Genomic DNA, 12,197 nt, shown 5'->3' with positions numbered 1-12,197 from the left:
GTTTAGACTTGTAGTAGCCTATATCAGAACATGGCTAGGTTTGTAGTGGTCCTGTTCTTTGTCCTGGTTTTCTCCATCACAACTGCAGCGCATGAGGAGGTCATTGATGTGATTCTAGCCAGCCTCGCCAAAAGCACATCGTTCCTGGAGCAGGAGCACCGCAACATCAACCTAGACGGAGTGGTCGGGTACATCCTCCTGCAGGGTGAGTAGTATATTAGCGTCATTCATATCACTGCCAGTAGGATCATTCTCTATGGAAAGAGAATAACAGAAAGGCCTGCACACTGTAGCATGCACTGTGTAGCATATATCCTCCCAATTACCGTGACAACGTTTCGATCCACAAGGATCTTCTTCAGGTCCAACGGAATAGACAACCCAAATATCTGAGTAAATACATGTCGAGGAATTTTTTTTATTATTTTTATGCATGTCTGGACATTAAATTGTAGTCTATCTATGTGGCTGTTGTGTTAGGCTGGTGCTGGCTCAGCAAGTCAGAATGCACCAATTGCCTCCGGTTCCGCTATTGCGGTGTCCCGCATAACAAGGCAGTTTTTCCAGGCTGTCTGATTGAAATAAAACAGTAGAATATGTGATTTGTCGATATGGAATACAAACCTTTATGGTTTATCGAGGTTTGTTATTGTTCTTGTGGGTGTGTCAACATTGCAGATAGAAAGAGGCAAATATGACGTAATAATTTTTAAGAAGCCATTTAGGATTACAAATGTCTTTGAAAACATCTCTTTCCATGTCCTTGTTGTCCGGGCAACAGCGGAGTTGAAGGAAGCAGTAAGAACTTGGCCGCACACTGACCCTGTGAGCTGGTCTCAGCGCACCGCTACGGTTACCCTGGTCAAGAGGTTGGACCAGAGCCTGGCCAAGGCTGTCACTGAGCTGGAGAAGACTGACCCCAAATACTACAGAGGTAAATACTACTACACCTCTCTCTCTCTCTCATTTCAATTCAATTCAATTCAATTCAATTCAATTCAATTCAATTCAATTCAAGGGGCTTTATTGGCATGGGAAACATATGTTAACATTGCCAAAGCAAGTGAAATGGATAATACACAAAAGTGAACTAAACAATTAAAACATTTACAGTAAACATTACACTCACAACAGTTCCAAAAGAATAAAGACATTTCAAGTGGCATATTATGTCTAAATACAGTGTTGTAACGATGTGCAAATAGTTAAAGTACAAAAGGGAAAATACATAAACATAAATATGGGTTGAATTTACAATGGTGTTTGTTCTTCACTGGTTGCCCTTTTCTTGTGGCAACAGGTTACACATCTTGCTGCTGTGATGGCACACTGTGGTATTTCACCCAATAGATATGTGAGTTTATCAAAGTTGGATATGTTTTCAAATTCTTTGTGGGTCTGTGTAATCTGAGGGAAATATGTGTCTCAAATATGGTCATACATTTGGCAGGTTAGGACGTGCAGCTCAGTTTCCACCTCATTTTGTGGGTAGTGTGCACATAGCCTGTCTTCTCTTGAGAGCCAGGTCTGCCTACGGCGGCCTTTCTCAATAGCAAGGCTATGCTCACTGAGTCTGTACATAGTCAAAGCTTTCCTTAATTTTGCGTCAGTCACAGTGGTCAGGTATTCTGCCACTGTGTAAATAGCATTCTAGTTTGCTTAGTTTTTTTGTTAATTATTTCCAATGTGTCAAGTAATTATCTTTTTGTTTTCTCATGATTTGGTTGGTTCTAATTGTGTTGCTGTCCTGGGGCTCTGTGAGGTCTGTTTGTGTTTGTGAACAGAGCCCCAGGACCAGCTTGCTTAGGGGAGGGACTTCTCCAGGTTCATCTCTCTGTAGGTGATGGCTTTGTTATGGAAGGTTTGGGAATCACTTCCTTTTAAGTGGTTATAGAATTTAACAGCTCTTTTCTGGATTTTGATCATTAGCGGGTATCGGCCTAAATGTTTTACGTTGCACACGGAGGATATTTTTGCAGAATTCTGCATGTAGTCTCAATTTGGTGTTTGTCCCATTTAGTGAATTATTGGTTGGTGAGCGGACCCCAGACCTCACAACCATAAAGGGCAATGGATTCTATAACTGATTCAAGTATTTTATGCCAGATCCTAAATTGGTACAGTGCCTTCGGAAAGTATTCTGACCCTTTGACTTTTTCCACATTCTGTTATGTTACAGCCTTATTCTGAAATTGATTAAATATATATTTTTCGTCATCAGTCTACACACAATACCCCATAATGACAAAGCAAAAACAGGTTTTTAGAAATGTTAGCTAATTTATTAAAAATAAAAAACAGAAATATCACATTTACATAAGTATTCAGACCCTTTACTCAGTACTTTGTTGAAGCACCTTTGACAGCGATTACAGCCTCGAGTCTTCTTGGGTATGACGCTACAAGCTTGGCACACCTGTATTTGGGGAGTTTCTCCCATTCTTCTCTGCAGATCCTCTCAAGGTCTGTCAGGTTGGATGGGGAGTGTTTTTTTATTTTTATTATTTTTTATTTTTTGGGGGGGATGGATCAGCTTCATATTGCAGATAGATTGTAACTTCTATCAATGTAATTGTCTGCATCACTTCCAATCCCCCATGTTTTTTATATATATACTCCCCTTTATTACTTTTCAACCCCGCCATCCTTTCCCTACTTGGAGTAAATTAGTGAACAACAATGCTTAGGCCTCTACTTCCAGCCTATACTTACTATCTACCCCTTATGGACACAGTCAATTTTACAATAATTCTATTATATATATATATATATATATATATATATATACAGTGGGGAAAAAAAGTATTTAGTCAGCCACCAATTGTGCAAGTTCTCCCACTTAAAAAGATGAGAGGCCTGTAATTTTCATCATAGGTACACGTCAACTATGACAGACAAATTGTGAGAAAAACAAAATCCAGAAAATCACATTGTAGGATTTTATATGAATTTATTTGCAAATTATGGTGGAAAATAAGTATTTGGTCAATAACAAAAGTTTCTCAATACTTTGTTATATACCCTTTGTTGGCAATGACACAGGTCAAACGTTTTCTGTAAGTATTCACAAGGTTTTCACACACTGTTGCTGGTATTTTGGCCCATTCCTCCATGCAGATCTCCTCTAGAGCAGTGATGTTTTGGGGCTGTCGCTGGGCAACACAGACTTTCAAGATTTTCTATGGGGTTGAGATCTGGAGACTGGCTAGGCCACTCCAGGACCTTGAAATGCTTCTTACGAAGCCACTCCTTCGTTGCCCGGGCGGTGTGTTTGGGATCATTGTCATGCTGAAAAACCCAGCCACGTTTCATCTTCAATGCCCTTGCTGATGGAAGGTGGTTTTCACTCAAAATCTCATGATACATGGCCCCATTCATTCTTTCCTTTACACGGATCAGTCGTCCTGGTCCCTTTGCAGAAAAACAGCCCCAAAGCATGATGTTTCCACCCCCATGCTTCACAGTAGGTATGGTGTTCTTTGGATGCAACTCAGCATTCTTTGTCCTCCAAACACGACGAGTTGAGTTTTTACCAAAACGTTCTATTTTGGTTTCATCTGACCATATGACATTCTCCCAATCCTCTTCTGGATCATCCAAATGCACTCTAGCAAACTTCAGACGGACCTGGACATGTCCTGGCTTAAGCAGGGGGACACGTCTCGCACTGCAGGATTTGAGTCCCTGGCGGCGTAGTGTGTTACTGATGGTAGGCTTTGTTACTTTGGTCCCAGCTCTCTGCAGGTCATTCACTAGGTCCCCCCGTGTGGTTCTGGGATTTTTGCTCACCGTTCTTGTGATCATTTTGACCCCACGGGGTGAGATCTTGCGTGGAGCCCCAGATCGAGGGAGATTATCAGTGGTCTTGTATGTCTTCCATTTCCTAATAATTGCTCCCACAGTTGATTTCTTCAAACCAAGCTGCTTACCTATTGCAGATTCAGTCTTCCCAGCCTGGTGCAGGTCTACAATTTTGTTTCTGGTGTCCTTTGACAGCTCTTTGGTCTTGGCCATAGTGGAGTTTGGAGTGTGACTGTTTGAGGTTGTGGACAGGTGTCTTTTATACTGATAACAAGTTCAAACAGGTGCCATTAATACAGGTAACGAGTGGAGGACAGAGGAGCCTCTTAAAGAAGTAGTTACAGGTCTGTGAGAGCCAGAAATCTTGCTTGTTTGTAGGTGACCAAATACTTATTTTCCACCATAATTTGCAAATAAAATCATTAAAAATCCTACAATGTGATTTTCTGGATTTTTTTTTCTCAATTTGTCTGTCATAGTTGACGTGTACCTATGATGAAAATTACAGGCCTCTCTCATCTTTTTAAGTGGGAGAACTTGCACAATTGGTGGCTGACTAAATACTTTTTTTCCCCACTGTATATATATATATATATATATATATATTTTTTTTTTTTTTAAATAATAATTTAAATTGAAAGATTCTAATTTTTGAATCCGGAGTTGTTTTGCGTGTCAGTTCATAAACACTATGCCATGGGTTCGGTACGTCAAAAATCTCTTCCCAACTATTTTGCAATCTATATGGGACGGCTGTCAATCCTTTGGTCCTTAAATGAAACTGGTATACTTTTTTATTTATCACAGTTTTCTTTAACCAATTATGTTCTTTAATGCAAGGCCGACAGACAAGTTCCTTAATTTCTCCCCCTTCCACTTTCCTCTTCCACTTTTGCGGTAAGGCTGCAATTATTTGGTTGTAATTTTGGGTAGAGCAGACATTTCCATATGTTTTTGTTAGCTGCATGTGCGACATAACTCCACCAGTCCTACCGATGATATCATTTACGAAGATTATACCTTTTTTAAACATTCTGTCAAAAAATAAAGGTTTTTTGTCAATTAGTATATTTGAATTTAACCACAATATTTGTTGCATTATTTGTTCTGTCGTTTCTGGAGGATTAAATTGAAATTGCAACCAACTTTCTATTGCTTGTTTTAGAAATAGTGATATTTGGGAGATGATTTCCTTTTCAAATAACTGAAAATGAGTGGTTGTAATCTGAATAAAGGGAAAAAGGCCTTTCTTGAACATTGGGTGAGACAATCTTACTAATTTGGTTGAGAACCAGTTTGGATTTAAGTATAACTTTTGTATGACTGAAGCTTTTAGTGATAGGTCTAATGCTTTCATATTTAATAATTTCTGTCCTCCGAATTCATATTCATTATATAAATATGCCCTTGGATGGGGAGTGTTGCTGCACAGCTATTTTCAGGTCTCTCCAGAGATGTTCGATTGGGTTCAAGTCCGGGCTCTGGCTGGGCCACTCAAGGACATTCCGAGACTTGTCCCGAAGCCACTCCTGCATTGTCTTGGCTGTGTGCTTAGGATCGTTGTCCTGTTGGAAGGTGAACCTTCGCCCCAGTCTGAAGTAGTGAGCACTCTGGAGCAGGTTTTCATCAAGGACCTCTCTGTACTTTGCTCAGTTCATCTTTGCCTCGATCCTGACTAGTCTCCCAGTCCCTGCCGCTGAAAAACATCCCCACAGCATGATGCTTCCACCACCATGCTTCACCGTAGGGATGGTGCCAGGTTTCCTCCAGACGTGATGCTTGGAATTCATGCCAAAGAGTTTCATCAGACCAGAGAATGTTGTTTCTCATAGTCTGAGAGTCTTTAGGTGCCTTTTGGCAAACTCCAAGCGGGCTGTCATGTGCCTTTTACTGAGGAGTGGCTTCCGTCTGGCCACTCTACCATAAAGGCCTGATTGGTGGAGTGCTTCAGAGATGGTTGTCCTTCTGGAAGATTCTCCCATCTCCATAGAGGAAGTCAAGAGCTCTGTCAGAGTCACCTTCGGGTTCTTGGTCACAAGGCCCTTCTCCCCCGATTGCTCAGTTTGTCCGGGCGACCAGCTCTAGGAAGAGTCTTGGTGATTCCAAACTTCTTCCATTTAAGAATGATGGAGGCCACTGTGTTCTTGGGGATCTTCAATGCTGCAGACATTTTTTGGTACCCTTCCCCAGATTTGTGCTTCGACACAATCCTGTCTCGGAGCTCTACGGACAATTCCTTCAACCTCATGGCTTGGTTTTTGCTCTGACATGCACTGTCAACTGTGGGACCTTATATAGACAGGTGTGTACCTTTCCAAATCATGTCCAATCTATTGAATTTACCACAGGTGGACTCCAATCAAGTTGTAGAAACATCTCAAGGATAATCAATGGAAACAGGATGCACCTGAGATACATTTTTAGTCTTTTAGTCTCAAGGCACTGTGTGTCGAATTTTATGTTCCTTTTGATGGCATAGAAGGCCCTTCTTGCCTTGTCTCTCAGATTGTTCACAGCTTTGTGGAAGTTACCTGTGGCGCTGATGTTTAGGCCGAGGTATGTATCGTTTTTTGTGTGCTCTAGGGCAACGGTGTCTAGATGGAATTTGTATTTGTGGTCCTTGCAACTGGACCTTTTTTGGAACACCATTATTTTTGTCTTACTGAGATTTACTGTCAGGGCCCAGGTTGACAGAATCTGTGCAGAAGATCTAGGTGCTGCTGTAGGCCCTCCTTGGTTGGGGACAGAAGCACCAGATCATCAGCAAACAGTAGACATTTGACATCAGATTCTAGTAGGGTCTCTCTCTCTCTCTCTCTCCTGTAGAGTTTGAGCCTCTGTTGACCTGGACCTTCTGGTCGGTACCTCATGAGTGGAGCTCCACAGATCCCTCTCTGGTCTATTCCTCTGTCCGCACCATGGAGTGTTACGATGAGACACAGAGCGACAAGTGTATGACCTTGCTACTGGGAACGTGGTAAGCACACACACCACGCTTTTGAGCAGTAATGCCTCACTAAATCTCATTTATTTCAATGTGGTAGTAGGAGTGTCATACAACCCAGAAGGCCTACAGCTTCCGTTGGCCAGTTTGCTAATACATTTATATATGTGTGTGTGTGCCTGTGTGTGTGTGTGTGTGTATGTGCCTGTGTGTGTGTGTATGTGTGCGTGCCTGTGTGTGTGTACGTGCCTGTGTGTGTACGTGCCTGTGTGTGTGTGTACGTGTCTGTGTGTGTGTGTACGTGCCTGTGTGTGTGTGTACGTGTCTGTGTGTGTGTGTACGTGCCTGTGTGTGTGTGTACGTGCCTGTGTGTGTATGTACGTGCCTGTGTGTGTACGTGCCTGTGTGTGTACGTGCCTGTGTGTGTGTGTACGTGCCTGTTCGTGTGTGCGCGTGCATGCATGTTATATATGTGTGTGTGATGGTTTGTCAGGAAGAACAACGGGACTCCTTGCATCGTGACCAAGTCGTGTCGTGACACCATGACGAGGTTTGGATGTCCTTACTACTCCCTCTCTCACCAGCTGCTTTACTTCATGGTGGGAGCCAATGTGAGACCACACCCACACAACTTTCTATGCTCCACTCCTGTCTTCTCCAATTTTCCCTCCCTCCCTAACCCCCTCCTCCCTCTCTCTCTCTCTTCCTCCTTCCCTGCCTCCCTGCCCCCCTCCTCCAGAGAGGTTGTTCTGCCATGTTGAAAGGGGACATGCGTACGTCGCATGCTAACCTAACAGAGAGACAGTACCAGAGGATATTCTGCTCCAACATGTTGAAGGGAAACATGGACATCATACAGAAGGACTTCACCGGGGAGACCCAGGACCTCTTCATCGAAAACAGTCAGTCTCAAATGACACCTGATTCTGCTTTTAGAAAACAATTCAATCTATAGATGCGCTTTTTTTTAAACCATAACACGTAAAGCCTTTATAAGCTGTAGTGTTTCAAATGAGATCATGGTTTAACTTTCTGTAACTTCCTCCCTGTCCAAAGTAATGCTGTGTGGATTGGCTGGTTTCTCTGACTTCCTCAAAGTTGATTGGCTGCAGCACATTCTGAGGCTGCAGGACCAGGAAGTGGGATGTTTTACACAGCCCCACAGAAGAGTGAAGAGGAGAGAGAGAATGTTGAAGGGTGTGTGTCAAGAATATCCCTGGCATTATGCATGCCCATACGCACGCATACAAACACACAGAGAGAAACATCACACAGAGAGAAACATCACACAGAGAGAAACATCACACAGAGAGAAACATCACACAGAGAGAAATAGCACACACACACACACACACACACACAGAGAAACAGCACACACACACACACACACACACAGAGAAACAGCACACACACACACACACACACACACAGAGAAACAGCACACACACACACACACACACACAGAGAGAAACATCACACAGAGAGAAATAGCACACACACACACACACACACACACACACACACACACACAGAGAAACAGCACACACACACACACACACAGAGAAACAGAAACCAGCTTCAATAAGCTTTTACTGTTCTATCTTCTCCTCCCCCCTCCTCCCTCCAGATGGTTGTGCCAGTCACATAACAGGCGTGTCAGTGAGCGCTCTGGGAGGATACCTCAACTACTACCTGACAGAGCAGGACATCACCAAGAGACCACTCACCTGGATGTGAACCCCTCAGGCCCGTAGGGCTCTGGTCAAAAGTAGTGCAGTATGTAGGGCAGTGTTTCTCCAACCAGCCGTTCCATTGATTTGATCTATTCCACAGCAGCACCAGTGGTGTAAACTACTTAAATAGTACTTTAAAGTGATTTTACTTAAGTCGTTTTTTGGGGGTATCTGTACTTTACTTTACTATTTATATTTTTGACTCTTTTTACTTTTACTCCACTACATTCCTAAAGAAAATAATGTACTTTATACTCCATACATTTTCCCTGAGACCCAAAAGTACTCGTTACATTTTGAATGCTTAGCAGGACAAGAAAATTGTCCAATTCACACATTTACCAAGAGAACATCCCTGGTCATCCCTACTGCGTCTGATCTGGCGGACTCACTAAACACAAATGCTTCATTTGTAAATGACATCTGAGTGTTGGAGTGTGCCCTTGGCTATCTGTAAATGACATCTGAGTGTTGGAGTGTGCCCTTGGCTATCCGTAAATAAAATAAACACACATTGTCCTGTTTGGTTTGCTTAATATTACGTTTGATACCTAAGTATATTTAAAACCAAATAATTTAACACTTTTACTCAAGTAGTATTTTACTGGGTGATTTTCACTTTTACTTGAGGTGATTTTCTATTAAGGCATCTTTACTTTTACTCAAGTATAATAATTGGGTACTTTTTCTACCACTGGCAAGCACACCCGATTCAACTTGTCAACTAATCATCAAGCCCTTGACTACTTGAATCAGGTGAGCTAGTTCAGGGCTACAGCAACATTATGTCAGGTCTGGGGGTCCCTGAGAAGTGGTTTAAGAAGCCCTGACGTAGGGAATAGGACCCTTTGGGACGAATGCAATTTATAAATCTTAAACTTGAAATGAAAATATGCAATTTACATAGATTTTGTATGCCATTTGTTTTGTGATTTATAAATGAAATGTGCTTATTTATTTATTTGTGACCAACACAGCTTTATTAATTTGTGGAGACATTGTATTTAAACAGAATTTCCTCCTATTTTAAGAAATTATAGTATGCAGAAATGAAGTATAACAACTAAGAACATTTGAAAAGTGAGGCCCCTAGGCCTATGTTCATCTGACTGTTGTCGTGACGTTACTTACTTTAATGTATGACTGTTATTTATCGATTCACCTATGTTTAATTGTCACTCGATTAAATTAATCATGTAACAATTAACTCATTAGGAATTTGGGGCAGCACGGAATAAGTTGATTAACAAATTACCATCTCCCGAATTAAACTCTTAGATATGTTATATATCGATAACAGTCACTTATTAAATAATTACCTCTTATCAGTCTCTTTCTGAACGTCGCATAATCCTTGAACCTGCAAGAACCCTGACCTTATTGATGAATCAGCAATATACAAATTGGCTTAATTATTTATTTACTAACTAACAAAATAATAACACAATACAAACACACACACACACACACACACACACACACACACACACAGGTTATTGATTACTAATGTAATACAATGAAAACAGGTCCCTAGTGGACTGGACTAACAATAGCATGACTGCTTGGGTAGTGGAGGAGTCAGAATGGAAGGGAGAGACAGAGATTCAAACTATCGTGGTTACTTTGGAAACTACATTCACAGAAATACAAATGCTTAAAACCCCACTAAACGCTCATTCGGATTAGAAATGCAACATGTATTTACGTGTAGCTGTCATCGATAGTTGAGTTGATGATGTAGAACTCTGGTTTGCCCACCAGAGATCCCAATGTCCTTGGCAGAGTTTCTGGTCGTAGTGCTGGTTAGAATGGATACTTCAGGATTTTTTTCTGGTCTTTCTAGTCTAACCATTTTGTAACGTGTAGCTTCAGCTTCACGCTTCTTGGTCTTGTAGAGTGTCAACCATTGTGGGGCTTACTGGTCTGGTAGAAATTCAACCATTTGCAATGTTTGGCTCACGCTTCACGTCTGCTGGTCTGTAGCGTTTGAACCATTTTAAGCCATGGGGCTTGCTGGTCTGGTAGAAATTCAACAATTTTCAACGTTTGGCTCACGCTTCACGTCTGCTGGTCTGAGGTGAATTTCGTCACGAGGCTTTTTATGCACTCGGGGTAAAAGGGGCGTTCCATCATGTTTGTGCTCATCTGGGCGTGGCCACTGACTGAGAACAAATTAATATGGAAAACAATAATCTCATCTAGAATGCTAAAATCACATTGTTATCTTCACAAAAGTATTATTATACTTAATCATTCGTTTCATACAACAATTAGATGCAAACCTCATAACTGGGAAGTGTAGCCCCCCAGAGATACAGTTATGTTGTTCCACCGTCTTTAATGACATCACAACATAGTAACGAATTTGACATGATTGTTCTTTAAGTCCCCACCAACCATGTCCTACATTATTTTAAGTAGGATGTTCAAACCTTTGCCTAGCAGGAATCTTTGATCCTCAGCCCATGAGGGCAAGTCATGACACTGTTGACTAGCTAGGGGATAGATAGGTCCCTTTCTATTGCATCAGACTGTTGACTAGCTAGGGGATAGATAGGTCCCTTTCTATTGCATCAGACTGTTGACTAGCTAGGGGATAGATAGGTCCCTTTCTATTGCATCAGACTGTTGACTAGCTAGGGGATAGATAGGTCCCTTTCTATTGCATCAGACTGTTGACTAGCTAGGGGATAGATAGGTCCCTTTCTATTGCATCAGACTGTTGACTAGCTAGGGGATAGATAGGTCCCTTTCTATTGCATCAGACTGTTGACTAGCTAGGGGATAGATAGGTCCCTTTCTATTGCAGGATAAATGTAAAACAGGAGTAAACGCTTGCAAAACGTTTTGCTACAGTCGGTGACTAATGAGTTCACCTCTGGAAACTCTCAACCAGGGAGAGGGATGCAGAACATGTGACGATCAAGGCAGTGTCATTGTGTTAAATAGGTTCAGGAAAAATCAGACATCCCTGACTGAACACACACCTGATGAGTCAAATACTTTAATAGTATTTCAGGTGCCCTTGATTTAGCTTGGAATAGTAGCTCATTCCATTGGTTGCATTGTACCGGGCAAACTAATCAAGCTCTATGTGAAAATATTTGATGAATGTATTTGTCTGTTACCCAGAGATACTTCACATTCTGGTTGCGTCCCAAATGTCACCCTGTTCCCTACTTTTTTTTACAAGAGCCCTATGGGAACTTTATAAGTAAAAGGGGGCCGTTTGGATGCAGCCTCTGAGCTAACAATACCTGCATGACCAGTATGCTAATGTTGAATGGATGACGGTGATGAATCAGATACATTATACAGAAGTACTTTTTCAAGTGCTGAAAATGTCTTTATATTGTAACAGGGGAACTCATCCACCAGGTTTGGGGTCAATTCAGGAAGTACACTCAAATTCAAATTGTCTTCAATGCTTTTCAACATTTGGATTTGGAATTACTTTTTGAAATGTACTGGAATTGAAATGGAATCAACCCAACCCTGTCGTCCACTTCATTCACTACCACAGAGACACAATCACAAACCACTCATCATGTACAATTATTTTTATTCTGTAGAAAAATAAATACAATTGAATATAGACTAAAGAACGGTGACCGTCTTTTTAAACAGAAGGTAAAAGAGAAATTACAAACGCACTAAAACTTAGCGTCCCAAATGGCACCCTACAGTGAGGGAAAAAAGTATTTGATCCCCTGCTGATT

The 12,197-nt window shown here is 41.6% G+C and overlaps 1 protein-coding gene across 1 annotated transcript; it reads left to right on the top strand.

Annotated features, from left to right (window-relative positions):
- The first annotated feature begins 10 nt into the window (after positions 1-10).
- On the top strand, positions 11-9,000 carry LOC311125692 (UPF0764 protein C16orf89 homolog). The gene is made up of 7 exons (XM_084199726.1): positions 11-205; positions 782-934; positions 6,628-6,778; positions 7,239-7,356; positions 7,485-7,647; positions 7,802-7,942; positions 8,373-9,000. Exons 1-7 carry the CDS (start codon positions 31-33, stop codon positions 8,480-8,482), a joined length of 1,011 nt encoding a protein of 336 aa, XP_084055852.1. The 5' UTR covers positions 11-30; the 3' UTR covers positions 8,483-9,000.
- The last annotated feature ends 3,197 nt before the right edge of the window (positions 9,001-12,197 follow it).

Source organism: Coregonus lavaretus (assembly GCF_964263955.1).
Source record: "Coregonus lavaretus genome assembly, contig: HAP1_SCAFFOLD_1572, whole genome shotgun sequence".
In the NCBI taxonomy this organism is placed as follows: domain Eukaryota; kingdom Metazoa; phylum Chordata; class Actinopteri; order Salmoniformes; family Salmonidae; genus Coregonus; species Coregonus lavaretus.
This window is presented reverse-complemented; position numbering and strand designations above follow the sequence as displayed.

Bases quoted from the DNA above. Each gene is read 5' to 3' on its own strand.
- LOC311125692 (XM_084199726.1), top strand. From the start codon at position 31: ATGGCTAGGTTTGTAGTGGTCCTGTTCTTTGTCCTGGTTTTCTCCATC. The intron at 935-6,627 runs GTAAATACTACT...TCTCTCCTGTAG, and splicing joins TGACCCCAAATACTACAGAG to AGTTTGAGCCTCTGTTGACC. The intron at 7,648-7,801 runs GTCAGTCTCAAA...CCCTGTCCAAAG, and splicing joins GGACCTCTTCATCGAAAACA to TAATGCTGTGTGGATTGGCT.